We start from the raw sequence: 15,625 nt of genomic DNA on the forward strand, positions 1-15,625 counted from the left end.
GTCACGCCGAAGATCCGGGTTCGATTCCCACATGGACACATTGTGTGAAGCCCATTTCTGGTGTCCCCGCCCGTGATATTCCTGAAATATTGCTAAAATAGGCGTAAAACTAAACTCACAAACTCACTCTTGTTACAATGACTGACTGAACAGTACGGCAATCGTATACACATGTAAGTCACTGAATTTTATGCTGACTCAGTTGTCTACTGCTGTGGTTACTACTTGGCAGTCATGTGCATGCTTAGTGTTACAAAGAAGATTACACACGTCCTTCGCCTCCGTGCAGGTTATCATTTACATGACCCATTTTGAAGGTGTAATGCATTACTGCACTGAACAAGGCCGCGGACAGTCACCATGGCTTCAGATGGCGAAACTTCTGTGAGGTAAGTCTCCTCTTGTTGGTTTTTTCTGAATTGTTTCCAAGTCCCTACACAGTCTTGCGGTTTTAGAAATTATATTATCACCAGCTTAGGGTACGCCTTGTGCATGAGCAAGATTCACCTGCAACCACGAGCACTGGGTCAGTGTGATCTGTATCGTTTCAAAGGTTCCTTCACAATTGTACTGGCTATTAAAAGTGTTGAAAGTGCATGTAAATTTGACTGCTCAATGAAGGTATGGTTCTGCAAACGTACAGCTGTTCTGAGAAATATATGTTGCAGTAGTTATATAATGGGGGTTGTATTACAGGGTACCTATAGGTTTATTTCTACGTAATTCAGCGCCTTGTATAAAATAGTAATTTTCGAGCAGAGACATCATTCGATGTACAACCGAGCTCGCCAGCCTAGACCCTCATCTCATTTTCGCTAGGTCTACCCATTTTTTCAGCAACTACAAATCAACTACTGACTAGACCTTGACATGCCGAGTGGAGTTTCCTTTATAAGGGGTCTTGGAAACTCCCAACGCGTCGAGGTCTAATCAGTGGTATATGAGCGTGTGTCCGTACCCGTAAGTCGTGACACCGTCGACGGCGATCCACCGTTTGGTATCCATGGGCGACAAGGAGGTTTTATTCAGGGTGATTCCATAGATGTTGTGTTTGTCGCTTCTCAACGCATTCATTCGGTGTTTGAACGTTTCATTCTTGAACAGAGCTTGTTTGAAGAGGGCATGTTTGATGTGTTGTTTCACCACATATTTTTTTACTCCTTTCGCCTTTCGGATCTCACCGTTGGCGGCTTTCAGGATGGAATACATCTTGGATCTCAATCCGATCTATTCGGCGATGGGTGTGCCCGCGCATTCGTCTTTCATCTTGCCGAGGACCTTTTTATTGGTCGTGCTGTGTAGGGCGTGGTCTTGGGCGTAATCGCTGGTATCGTACAAGTGGCTGTGTTTCGCCATGTCCTCGTACACGTCCTCGGTGCGTATATTCAACAACAAGGAATCGGTGTTGGTATACAGCAGCTCGCATTGATCGCCGTATTGCTTCTTGAGTTGGTTGTAGTAGAAATCGTACATGAGATGTTTGGACAGGTCGAGGATGCTCATCCCCACGTAGACGCTTGATGTGGCTTTTGTTCATGTGGAGCGCTGCCAAGTCGTTATCGAATACCTTGCTTCGGTTGAATGGCGGGCTGGCGATCGGTTTTCTGAGTTATTCCTCCTGGTGCAATCGCACGAGTTTTACGTTGACGCGTATTCTCAAGTTTCCTATGGTTTTGCCGAATACCGAATTGTTCATGAGTTTTTAGAGGTGTTTCTCGAAGTCGCTCGTGGCTCGTTTTCTCAATTCGGTGTTCAACCGAATGTACGGTTCCATCCAGGGTTTTTTGATCAAATTTGAGCACTCAGTGTATTTTGGTCAGCTTCATACCCAGCGACAGGTACAGCTGCAGGTTGCAATAGAGCAGGATGTACTTGGTTTTGTTCATCAGGTTGGGGACGAGTTTTTCCACCTGTGCCAGTGTGTTCTCGCCCAACAAGTCTCGCTGATAGTTACACATCCATCGACTGACCATCAATCGTTCGGGAGCCAGCGGATAACTGTTGTGCGATTCGTGCAATGCTTCGGGGTACTCCAAATCCACTTCGAACAGGTAGCCTATCTCGAAGTTGTCGGGGATGGCCATTATGTTCTTCGGATTAAAATGCTCGCTATTAACCCATTGGAACCCGCCTGTAGGCAAATACTGACTCATAACCCAGACGTACAGGTTGTTGGCATGGAGATAGAGGGGATGATTGGCGGGCTTGTTCGAATCGTATTTTTTTCACGTATTGGTTGTTTGCTTTCGCGTACCGTTTGGAGACCACGGAAATCCCGCCGCGCATGCCTTTCTCGACGAACAAGTGCATGTCGTAATCGGTGAACAATTCCAGTTTGACGCCCGTTGTCTTCAGCAGCGCGTCCCGCGAGAGACCGGGGCTGGTGTAGTACCACGCGGGATCGAGTTTATACTGTTTCAACATGTCTCGAACACGTCGGCCAGCAGCAGCACGTCCGTTTTCAGGTAGAGATTGTGATAATCGCCTAAATGCAGACAGCCCAGTTTCTCACACACGTTCTGGGCGTGGTCGTAATCGCCCTGGGAGATGGTGAAGTCGGTTAAGTTGCTGTAAAATCGGTCGATGGGAGGTAGTTGGGTCTCGTCGAACTTAGATCAATCGTTCATGTACTCGTACGGGTACACGCCCTTTTTTAGCAGCAGAGGTCGAGTCGCCTCATTGGTGTATCAATGGGTGATGGCGAAGGTATCGTTGGCCTTGACCAAACTGTCGAGCATACGTCCGAGTCAGTCTCATGCTAAGATATATTTTGTTCTGACATTTCCCTATCATATTGACGATCCCAACAATAGTGCTAGAACGTCAGGTTATAATGGAGACGGCTGCATCGTAAGGACGTTGCGGAGGTACATGCAACTCACCAGCGATGTAATTATCAGGGTGTGTTTGTGTGTATTATGGCACTATCTGACTTAAAGATACACCAGAATGTTGTTTGGTACTCAGCAGAAGACACTGACTTTTATATAATGTATTTATTTTTTCCATTTTTACATTGGTACATGGACTCCAGAGATGCAGTGTTGTTTATAATGTATCACTGCGTATCAACCTGATAAGATGGAAAGTCCGAAGTGTTTGATGTTTGAGCACAAGCCAAAAGTATATGAATGCATTGATTCGAACTCACCACCCTTGATTGCAGGCACTGGTACACTATGGGACGTCATTTTTTGCGTAGATAACTTATATGAGATGGAAGGATGGATGGATGGATGATAGATGGATGATAGATGGAGGGATGGATGGGGGGTGGAGGGATGGATTAATGGATGGATGGAGGGATGGAGGGATGGATGAATATATGATGAGGGATGATAGATGGAGGGAGGGATTAATGAATGGATGGATGGAGGATGGATGGATGGAGAGAGGGGGTGGGTGGATGGAGGGATGGATGGATGGAGGGTGGATGGAGGGTGGATGGGAGGGATGGATGGTGGCATGGAAGAGGGATGGACGGAGGGAGGGATAGATGGGAATGGATGGAGGAGGGGGGGGAGGGAGGATGGATGGATGGATTAATGGATGGAAGGAAGGGTGAATGGATGTAGGAATGGATAATGGATGGAAGGATGATGGTTAGATGGAGGGATGGGTGGATGGAGGGATGGATGAGGGTTGGAGGGTTGGATGGATGAGGGATGAGGGAGGGATGGAGGGTGGGCTGGATGAGGGGGTGGATGGAGGGATGGATGGATGAGATGGATGGAGGGATGGATTGATGAGGATGGACGGATGGATGGATGGGGGGATGGATGGGGAGGGAGGGTGGATGGATGAGGGATGGAGGGTTGGATGGATGAGAATGGATGGAGGAAGGATGATAGATGGAGATGGATGGAGGAATGGATGGAGTGGATGGAAGGAGGATGGATGAAGGGAGGGAGGGATGGATGGATGGAGGAGAGGGTGGATGGAGGGAGGGTTGGAGGGTTGGATGGATGAGGATGGATGGAAGGAGGGTGGATGGATGGAGGGATGGATAAGTGGATGGAGGGAGGGGTGGGTGGATGGATGGATGGATGGATGGGGGGATGGAGGGTGGATGGATGAGGGTTGGAGAGGGAGGATGGATGAGGGATGGAGGGAGGGAGGAGGATGGATGGTGGAGGGATGGATGGATGGATGGGGGAGGGATGATGGATGGACGGATGGATGGATGGGGGGATGGAAGGAGGGATGGATGGATGGAGGAGGGATGGAGGGACGGATGGAGGGATGGAGGATTAATGGATGGATGGAGGGGACGATGGATGTAGGAATTGATAAATGGATAGAAGGATGATGGTTGGATGGTCGGATGGATGGACTGATGGATGGAAAAGACCAAAATTGTTGTTTTTCGTAAGGGTGGCCCAACGGCAGCTACAGAAAAGTGGTACTTTAAATGTGAACGTATGACTGTTGTTAACGAATATAAATATCTAGGGATACTGTTTACACATACACTAAATCTGAACAAATCCATTATTAATTTGGCAATTAGAGGGAAAAGGGCCCTACTTCAATTGCTCTCTGTTATACCAAAGTTGGGGGTTGTTGGTCCCAATATATTTTTTTCAAATTGTTTGATTCCCAAGTACAGCCCTATTCTTTCTTTATGGGTCTGAAATTTGGGGCAATAAGAATTTTATGCCATTGAAAAGGTTCACCTTCTTGCATGTAAAAGGTTTTAATTGTTGGGATGTCTACCCCGAATAATATGGTATACGGTGAATGTGGGAGATTTCCTTTGTACATAATTTCTTACTCTCGCTGTTTTAAAGTGCTGGTGTAAAGTAATAAATGTGCTTGTAGAACATCGTCTGCCCAAAAACCTACATATGATGGTCCATCTTGATAATGTGGTAAAATACTTGGGCAACCCATAATCGTATTCTTTTGTTTAGATACGGCTTTGGATTTGTTTGGCTATCCCAAACCTGGGCGACGTTAATGCATTTATCAAACTCTTTCGTACCAGGGCTGTGATATCTTTAAACAAGACTGGCATTCATCTTTATATGAAAGCTCAAGATATGATTGCTATCGTGAGTTCCCAAACCTTTACTTGAACCTGAGTCATATCTATACAACTTACGTAGTAAAAGCTTCGTAGTGTTTTCATGCGCCTGAGACTTGGCCTAAATGATTTATATATCAATCAAGGAAGATATTCATCTATTATAAAATCACAAAGGTTCTGTCCATTTTGTTTATACTGTAGAGAATGAATTACACTTTCTATTTCTTTGTCCTGCATATAATGATTTAAGGCAACTGTATTTTCCACAATGGCTACAATCAAATATTAATGCTACAAAACTATATTCAATACTTTCATGTAAAGCATCCCTATTACAATATAAGGTAGCTCTATTTATTTATCACGCGCTTATATTGAGAAGACATTCAATGTAACGTGTGTGTCGCATGTTGTATATGTTGTACATATCATACATATTTATTCTGTATATGGGCCTCTGGCCTTCATGCAATAAACTATGAAGAAGAAGATGGAGGGTGGATGGATGGATGGATGATGGTTGGAGGGTTGGATGGATGAGGGGTGGATTAATGGATGGAGGGATGGAGGGAGGGATGGATGGATTGATGGAGGGAGGGAGGGGTGGATGGAGGGATGGAGGGACGAGATTAAGGATATAATCAAACACAGTACCCACATATCTCGATTATGACCAGGGACCCTGACCTGAGTGAGCTTGCCGATACGAAGAATTCGAAAGGACATGGATTCCACTGTTTCAAGCATGATGGGCTGTATTTCTTCATGTTGCCTGAACACCTGGTGAAGGGACAGAAACAAGTAGACAGAATCAAAAGTGTCACAGAAGCCGAACTGAAGGACGATGACATCATTATCTGTGCGTATCCCAAATGCGGTAGGTACTCTGTATGTTATTACATGTCATTAACAGTGTCCCCAGCTCCTGTGGCATTATTGCCACACAGGGAGTGATTCAACAACTGGCAGTCCTTTGACGGAGAGCGATCTCTGCCATCTGGGTGAGATGGAAATCACACATATACCTGTGCATGGAGGAATGGTTGATTTAACGTCAGTAATAGGCGTGTATGTACAAAACTCAGCACGGGTATGGTATTGAGATGAATCTGTGATAGAATCTCGGACCCCGACGTTGCTAAGGGATCAAACAAAATGTTGATTCAGTAATACTGTGAATCATAAGTTATCTCAGTCAGTATTAGGTGTACAGGACAATTATGTGGTCGAGTATGTCTTTACAGAAGAAAAAGTGTAGCCTGGTGGTCAAATCGTTCGCTCAAAGATCCAGGCTCTGTTCCCATGTGGGTACAATGTGTGAAGCCTATTTCTGGTGTCCACTTCTCTTCTACTAGCTGCTTACTCACGCAATGACGAAAAGGACACACACACACACAAAATTCAATTACTTCTTAATGTTTCAGTGTCAATAATTGTGCATGTTTCCGAACATGTTACAAAATACATAGCAGACACAAAATATGCTTAAACTTAACGTTAGGTTTTTTGTGGAGGGTCAGACTAGATTTAACTGTTTTAGGAACCCATTGGTTGTGGGAAGTCATCGAGATGTTAATCAGTGGGACCATTCATTATCAAAAGGATGTCAAAGAAACCAGGATGTTGGAATTCATCTTCAAAGATGGAATAGAAGCAGTGCCACAGCCACGTGTCTTCAACACCCACCTCCCTCTGCGCATGCTCCCTAAACAGGTCGTGGAGAAGAAGATCAAGTGTATTCAGATCATGCGCAACCCTAAGGATGTCTGTGTATCCTTCTTCAACCACCTCAGAGATGTGACTCCACCAGCTAACTATGAGGGGGACTTCGTGGAGTTTACAGAGGCGTTTTTGTCAGAGAAAAGTAAGTACATTGAGTGATTAATCACTTCATAGTCCATAGTTCATACAGTTCATCCATCAACATTCAATGCTTATTAATACTTTCTGGAGTAATCGCCACTTGCTGTTATGTTTATGCAAGAATTCAAGCAAAGGCCTGAATCCATCGTGCAAACAGCCAACGAGAACAAACACCAAAATGATCACAGGTGTTATCGTATTAACAGTCATGATTCTCACTTGACACAGTCTGCAACATGGCCAGGAAGTCATCTCAGCGCATATTTGGCCAAGTGTACAGAGCGTCCAGTCAGAGATCAGAAAGTCTGTGGTTCGATCACGGCCGAGTGACAAAAACAGACCTCCTGACTGTGAAGATATTTTGTTCTTCCCACCTTCCTGGCGTTCAATATTTAGGAAATAGATCAATTTCTGATCGGCTGGGAGTATACCGTGTGTGAGGGGTGTATCCACGTGGCATAACTTAGTGAACTACCTTTGTGAAACACTTCTTGTATGGTTGGTGTCTCCACGGACACCTGGTACCATCACTATTTGATAGTGATTATGATTATGATGACACCTGATTATGATAGATGGAACAGCATAGTCCGACATCCACACGTCCCTTGTTTAACAGGAAACGGGTTCATTTTTGTGTTTCATAGTTATCTATTTCCTCTCTACTTCCTAGTTCCGTTTGGATCCTACTCCACCAATCTGCTATCATGGAAAACCGAAGTGGCAGCTGCACCAGAGTTACCTGTCCTTGATATGTACTACGAGGACATGAAAACTGTAAGTATTTACAATTATACATATATATGTTTTCTTTTATTGGCTGCAAACTTGCAAAAGTATTCTTGTTTACACAGACCTGGGGTATTTGTGTACCCTATACTATACAAGAACCATTAAAAGTTATGATTACACAACGCCATTTAGAAAGTTGTCAAATGTAACATATGTTATATTTGGGATTACCCTTTCTTAGTAAAGTACAAATTCTAGTACTTGAGTTGAGCCCTATCCGGGATTCGAACTCACACCCTCAGAGCCAGGCACCTAATCGCCATTGAAAGTTGTACGATATTTCACAAATTTCGTGCAGAGCTAATATGATAATCGTTTGAGCGAAAACCGGGTTACAATTGATCTTCAGCGCTACATGCTTGTCGCATAAGGCGGCTGATGCGATTGCGTGTTCCGACTCGCTGAACCAGTTCAATATTCGGATTACATACTTAAATATGAATCAGTAAATCAGTAATCGTGTGAGGGATAAATGAACAACATTCACTGATATACCATGACACAGAGACACGAACTATATGATTATCCGGCAAAGAAAACCTTCTTTTAGAGGCGTCTAGAAACCATGTTTTATGGATAGACAACTTCTTTATTCAGTTTGCAATTATTGTAGATACGACGTTTCGGTGTATCGATATCTATCAACAGAAGGTTTTTCAAATCGAGAAAATCGTATAAAGATATGCCATAACACAAAACAATGTTATAAAACATGGCGACAGACATTCAAAACTGTTAACTCCACTATTTCCAGGATCCTGTTAAGGCTGCTAAAGACATCGCCAAATTCCTGGGCCTATCATGTACAGACAAGTACTGTGAAGAGGTCGCACTTGCTTGTTCCTTTAAGAAGATGAAAAAGGTTGACGAGGAAATGAAAAGTGACGGTCCAATGAAGATCTGGGCAGAGGGCAGCGAAGGAACATTCTACAGGAAAGGTATACGGCGTCTCATTTCATTCTCAATCCTCAAACCCAAGGCAACAAAGTGATTAGCTTTTTTAATAAAATCGATTTATTTGTCAGTTCTCTGAAAGAAATATACAACCAAACATCCAAAGACAGATTACATTTCTGAGGTCCAAGATCACTGAAATGCCAGTGAGTGTGATTGACTGGAAGATCTGTCGCATTTACACCTTGTTTTGGGGTCTGTTAGTTGACAAGTCCGACACGAAGAATTACTCTCAGTCATCGCTGTTATCAGTCATTTAAATTTAGGAATTCTCATCAAGATACTGGTCAAATATTATTTTGACAGTTTTGCTTTCTGGTATTCTCGTCCACTGAAACTGAAGATCATATAAAAACAAGAATTTGTCAACCTGGCCTACTGGAGTTTCTACTGAGCCAAAACCATGACATTTTGAAATGCAGTGAAATATCGACTTGTTAAAGCAGGAGACAAATTCAGTAGCAGTAGTAGTAGTAGTAGTAGTTGTAGTAGCAGCAGCAGCACTAGTAGTAGTAGTTGCAGTAGTAGTAGCAGTAGTAGTAGTAGTAAAGGTAGTAGTAGTAGCAGTAGTAGTAGTAGTAGAGGTAGTAGTAGCAGTAGTAGTAGTAGTAGAGGTAGTAGTAGTAGCAGTAGTAGTAGTAGTAGTATAGGTAGTAGTAGTAGTAGCAGTAGTAGTAGTAGTAGTAGTAGAGGTAGTAGTAGGAGTAGTAGAAGTAGTAGTAGTAGCAGTAGTAGTAGTAGTAGCAGTAGTAGAAGTAGTAGTAGTAGCAGTAGTAGAAGTAGTAGTAGTAGCAGTAGTAGTAGTAGTAGTAGTAGTAGTACTAGTCGTAGTAGTAGTAGTAATAATAATAGTAGTAGTAGTAGTAGTAGTAGTAGAGGTAGTAGTATATGGTAATGATATCAAAGTTTACCCCCTACCTTTGCTTCATCCATTATTACGTTTACAACATAAATCGCCTTTACAAACATTTTCATATCACAATACGGGTTCTTTGCTACATTCGTATTCTCTTTCAGGTGAAATCGGAGACTGGAAGAATTGGTTCACTGTGGCAGAAAGCGAGAGATTTGATCAAAAGTGGAATGCCAAGATGAAGGATTCTGGGTTCACGTTTACCTACACACCTGTGTGAGGTCATGTAGCGAGAGTCAGCTGCTTTTACCTTACCCTTCCACGAGCAATACTAGAGCCTGCCTACCCTTCCATGAAGGAAAAGAGAATGTGTTTATTGCCTTTTGAATTATATCAGCTTTTTTTTTATCTTCAGCTTATGAAAACCTAATTTCAAAAGTATTTAAAGAAATGTGCCTTGAATAGATTGTTGGCTATGACTGTTACCCTACCTTCAGCATGACGCTAAACTTATCTAAGACTAGGGCAAAAACGTTCATGTGATTGAACGTAAGGACTCTGCTAAAACGTACACCTCTCACAAGTGTAAACTGGAACGACTCCCACGGCCGAAAGCAGTTTACACTTGTCGGAGGGGTACACAAAGTACGTGATCTAGACTATCAGTTGCTGGGATTCCATTTGGTGGAAGCAGCGTTGGCTGAGTGGGTTAGATCGCTGACTTACCGTGCTGGTGATTAGTTGTCTAACATTGAGAGTGTTGGACAGTACTAAAAACATAAAGTACTAGAATCTGTACTTTAATGAGAAATCATGTGATATAATGAATATTGACCATTTTCTGTAAGGAATTGAATTTAATTCATACGCACATTTTATATAATAACTGAAAGTGTAAACAGAAGGATAGAATGAATGACCTTGGAACCTGTGTTCCCCCATCATTGATATCAAAGAAATTACCATATATGTACTTCAAGCTTGGTCAATGACATCACGCAATTTCCGCAACATCTGATAATTGTTTCTATGATTTTCACTGTAACCAAGACAAATAGCCAGAGCAGTCAATGATTGTGCGTCACTTATTGGGCTCTGCTTAATGGAAACTTGGATAGTTCCTTATCAATGTACCAAATCAATGTATGACATCTGTTTATACTATCCTAATACTGCAACAATTCTTTACTCTTGCACATTAAGTTATTCGGTGCAACAATTCAATTCAACATTAGCCAATGCAGGCAACGAGACGCAAGAATGAATCCCTCAAACATGGAGAACATGCTAAACAATGTATAATCTGAGTTTTGCTTTGTTGACATTTTCATGGAAGTGCAGCATTCGTAGTACAGTATTAGTTTTTGACCAGGGTAACGATTCTAGTTTTGTTGGCGACGTTTCAGAATGGACTATTGTCGATTTCATAAAGAAATAAACAACAGCGATTACTAACATGTTATTTTCCAAAATACATTTTACGTTGTATGTACTTTTCTAGGTTGATACAGTTATGTAACTTTTCCCAAAATGTTGGCGATATACCAAATTTCACAACTGTGACGTGCATTATGTGATTAAACAAGAATTATTTTTAACTTCAAAGTGTTCCAGTGCAATCAACATGTGATAACGGTTGATGCCAAGCCATTCTGACTTCTATATAGTAGCCAGTGAAAGGACTATACCAGCCAGTGTATTTTACATTTGTTTTACTTACTGTTGTTGGTTACTTAACATTTAGTCCGTTAGATCAAATAAGAGACTTAATAAAATACACTAAGATATACAACTCATTACAATTAATGTTTGGACAAGACAAATTTGGACAAATCTAAAACGGAATACTGGTCGAGAACTAAAGCAGGAAGCAAGCGGATGTCAACGAGAAGTACGTGCATCTCCAAAATGTTTGAAAGGAACTGACCTGGAATATTATTATACTTTGAAGAGTTATGTGGCCTGTGACGGCCATTATTTAAAACCAATCTATATTGACACTGCAACACTATCCGCGGTAAAACGGACAGAGAGGACATCCGAGGTTCAGAGCTGTGTTAAGGGTACAGGAATTGACATGGTGTTTATCGAGCTTGGGCGAGCTAAATGAGTATGTAAGTTTAGTTTTACGCCGTTTTTAGCAATATTCCAGCAATACCACGGCGATGGCGAACGGTTCTACCACCAGGCTACCCCAACGCCCGTCGCTGATTTAGGGCAGGTGCAATCTGCTTCATTGAATTAATTGCTACAAGTCACCAATAACACAAGGTGTTCGCCAAAAGTGAACATAAACACGCCCAGCCTTTACCAGTGGCGCCCATCAGTTACACGACTGGCGTATAAAGGTGCGAACAGGCTGATGTAATATGACATACTCCTTTCATGTGTCACGAGCAGACAAGAACAACTAGTGACGAGATAGCACATGTAATGTTTGTACTATTTAATGTGTACAAACGCTGTAGGCTTATGTGTAAATCTAGGTCGTTTAAACATGTGGAGCTGGTCACGATAGTGCACAAATCCAAACTAGTGGAAATCGTGCAATATGTTAAATGCAAGTCAAAATCTGGGACATAACACCAAGACGACAGTACAAAAGGGTATGTTAAGTTGAAGAACACTGTATATAACATTTTGATTATAAACTTCTGGATGTAAAACCATGTACATTCTGTGAACAATGTTTTGAATGTACAGGTTCGATAGTGACAGAATAATTCAGACATATTCCGAACTGGCCGAAATGGCGGCTGGGGTGTTTCTCCATCTGTCATTAAGTCCAAGATGTGTGGAATATATATTATTGACAGTGGCTATGTTCACTGCTACCTGGTAGCAAACCCTAAGTTTGAATCAATTGCTAATTACACAAGTGGTACGTCGGGACCTTAAATTTGGTAAGTTGGCGTAGGGCATCGGGTGTTTCGGATACCCATCATCTCATCCGGAAATAGTCCAAAGATACACGACGGGAAACGTAATGTGTAATGCCTATCTCTAGCTATTCCACAACAGCTGTCGCGCTGCTGATGACGTCATTGCTACGGCAGCGTACTACTTCTATTACAGGTATACAGGTAATGAAGTCTGTCACAGATGCACAGATGTTTGACAAACACTCAGCACACCGTCTCGCATATCAGCAAAGTTTAAAGGTCAGAAAATAGTTTCACACATGTCAGTGTTGACAAATGCGTGAGTGTTCGATGGGTGTGTGTCATACATACGGATAATGTTCAACAGAACAACGTTTAAGCCGTACTCGTTATTGTCACGTGACCATGACATCAGTATTGTACAGTTCTCGACTTGAATGAGTCAGCATTTCATGTGAGGAGAATCTGCCCCGGTCTCACAAGGTCTTATAAGATTCTGTTCACTGCTCCAGCTTCAGCAAACATACACTGGACATCCACCATGGAGGGTGTTGACAAATCACTGCAGTAAGTAACCATTCATACACACGTTGCCTGTAACAGCTGTATGGTGTTTTGTAGATCTTGATAACATTATGAAGCTATAAACCAGGGTCGGTTGATACAAACAGGTCTGAGTCTCGCAAAGACGGAATTGCGTAATAGTGAAATATCTTGTTGTTGTCAATGTGATCCCCCTCAAAGCAATGCCCCTGGTCAGCAAATTGTTCAGTGCAAAATGCCACTACACAATAATTGGGTCCTTGACCTTTGAATTGGAACACACGGTTTGAGGAACGTACGGCGATGCAGTACAGGCAAAAAGAGAGCTTAAAATGAAATGAAATGAAATCAGCAAAGATGGATTGGTTGGTTGGTTGGTTGGTAGGTTAGTTGGTTAGTTGGTTAACGCCGCACTCATCAGTGTTCCAGCTATATGCAAAGATGGGTTGGTTGGTTGGTTGGTTGGCTGGTTGGTTGCTGAACGCCGCACTCATCAGTGTTCCAGCTATATGCAAAGATGGGTTGGTTGGCTGGTTGGTTGGTTGGTTAACGCCGAACTCATCAGTGTTCCAGCTTATATGGAAAGATGGTTTGGGGCAGATGTGGAAGTAGGCATGAAGACTGCTGCTTTGGGATATGTATCCTGCTTCACTGGGTCAGTACATAGACTAGACATCGCCGTGGTCTCAAACAACCGACCTTCAAGAACCTGTAACTCCAAGAATCGCTTCGAGGAATGTGATTAGTCCCGAACTGAATCAACAGCTTAACTCTACCAGAATGCCAGTAGTCCGAATTTAAGTGTATTTGACTCAAAACAACATAAAGCCCCTTTTACAATAACGTATTCTTCGAAGTGATTAATTTGAAACATTTACCACTATGGTGTAGCACCTTTGCAAAATATTGCACATGTACGTGTTATACGTCGTTAGAAGGGCATTTTAAAGGGCTTTCATGTGAGCTATAGAAATGAAGGATCGAACCAGAGGTATTGCTGTTTTGGTTAGATTCCCAAACTATTGTACTTTTAGTTCTGTCAAGCATATTCATTCCTGTATAGCTCAACTATCTAATGTTGCACAACAACATATTACATATTTCCAGAATCCCACATGAATGATCTTACACATGCTATATATATAAATATTAACACCGCCGGTACGTATAGCTGGTGTACAGATTCATCTAAATTCCGCCAATCTATATCACGTCCCATATATGTTATAATACTTATATGGCTCCACTACTTAATGTGCAACATGTGCATGTTATACATTGTCTAAAACACGCCTTAACTGGCTTTCAAACGCACTATATAAATGTATTTTCTGAGGTGATGTGTAAGAGTAGTAGCCGTTATATCATGACTGCATGATGTTGGCGAAAAATTGGTATATCACAGAAGAATTGAACTTCAGTAAAATTACACAAAACATCACGTCGAAGTTTCAATCTGGACTGGTTCCCAGCATAATATTCACGTTTGCATATTTGGAGAGAGCGTTTCCTCAGATTTCCAACAATGTATAACATGCATAGATACGACAAAGTAGAAGGCTTCCAAAATGCAATGGCGCGGACGACTTTCCACCGGAGGCTGGGTGGAAGACTGACTGACTGACTGAGTTTGGTTTTACGCCGCTTTTAGCAATATTCAGAAAGCAATATCACGGCGGGGACACCAGAAATGGGCTTCACTCAGTGTACCCATTTGAGGATTCGAACCCGCTGGGTGGAAGAAAACGCAAAGCTTTTAATCACAGAAACCTTAAATGCTCGGGTATAAATTTGCATAAAATCAAACGGAAACATTCTCCGTGTAGCTCCAGGATCCAGCTATCCAACGATACGCAGCATGCGCGTGTAAGGCGATTTATGCAGCTCCCAAAGGAGCCGTGCTGAAATAGGTGATACAATCTGGGAGGATCATCAAAGTAGTCTATCAACTCTACATGCACGCTCAGCCAATACGTCCAGTGATGTTGAGAGATATATCTGAAAGCGCTTATATTTTATTTTAAACATAAATGAGCACTGACTGACTGAGTTTAGTTTTACGCCGCTTTTAGCAATATTCCGGAAGCAAATATCACGGCGGGGACACCAGAAATGGGCTTAACACATTGTGCCCATGTGGGGAATCGAACCCGGGTCTTCGGCGTGACGAGCCAACGCTTTAACCACTAGGCTACCCCACCGCCCCCATAAATGAGCAAGATGTTTTAATGAAAGGGTGCTCAGGTTACTATGCTATTTTAGGACGGAAATATTTTCTGCGTCAATAATTTTCAACGTACAACATTGCAAGAGCAATTCGCGATGACGGTTTACGGTGCTTAACTTAGCTTATACAGACAATCAGTAAATACCCAGCACTGTATTCATGAACAGTGTGGACAAGGTAAATATAGCTACAACAGGTAGGAATCAAATTAGGTGTCATATGTTTTAGCGTCATTTGTTGTGAATAAGAAGGTGGCCATGTCCTAAAGATGTACGATCAGAAGGGATGTAGTGATCTTCGTAAAATACCTTCGGACAGTCTCCTGTACTTACTGATTAGTGTTCTATGAAACAAAATGCTCCTTTACACTTCATACATGGTTCTTGGATAGGATAAATTCATTATCTCGGTGAACGTATAACCAATGCATTTGACTGGACCTCACATGGGCGAATAAGTAAACTCAAGCCCAGAATCCTTCA

General features: G+C 42.3%; 2 protein-coding genes across 2 annotated transcripts in view; one reads left to right on the forward strand and one right to left on the reverse strand.

Annotated features, from left to right (window-relative positions):
- Positions 1-271: 271 nt before the first annotated feature.
- Positions 272-11,283, forward strand: LOC124253138 (sulfotransferase 1C4-like). The gene is made up of 6 exons (XM_046686857.1): positions 272-389; positions 5,707-5,906; positions 6,570-6,893; positions 7,566-7,669; positions 8,439-8,622; positions 9,656-11,283. The coding sequence occupies exons 1-6, from the start codon at positions 361-363 to the stop codon at positions 9,769-9,771; spliced, it is 957 nt and encodes a 318-aa protein (XP_046542813.1). The 5' UTR covers positions 272-360; the 3' UTR covers positions 9,772-11,283.
- Positions 11,284-15,370: 4,087 nt separating this feature from the next.
- Positions 15,371-15,625, reverse strand: part of LOC124253141 (sulfotransferase 1A1-like) — a 33,450-nt gene continuing 33,195 nt past the window's right edge. Inside the window, exon 6 of the mRNA XM_046686859.1 lies at positions 15,371-15,533. The gene's annotated coding sequence lies outside the window, so the exon portion shown is untranslated. The remainder of the gene's footprint in view (positions 15,534-15,625) is intronic.

This window comes from Haliotis rubra, unplaced genomic scaffold (assembly GCF_003918875.1).
Source record: "Haliotis rubra isolate DU_JTF1 unplaced genomic scaffold, ASM391887v1 Scf532, whole genome shotgun sequence".
Lineage (NCBI taxonomy): Eukaryota > Metazoa > Mollusca > Gastropoda > Lepetellida > Haliotidae > Haliotis > Haliotis rubra.

Bases quoted from the DNA above. Each gene is read 5' to 3' on its own strand.
- LOC124253138 (XM_046686857.1), top strand. From the start codon at position 361: ATGGCTTCAGATGGCGAAACTTCTGTGAG. The intron at 390-5,706 runs GTAAGTCTCCTC...GATTATGACCAG, and splicing joins GATGGCGAAACTTCTGTGAG to GGACCCTGACCTGAGTGAGC. The intron at 5,907-6,569 runs GTAGGTACTCTG...TAACTGTTTTAG, and splicing joins CTGTGCGTATCCCAAATGCG to GAACCCATTGGTTGTGGGAA.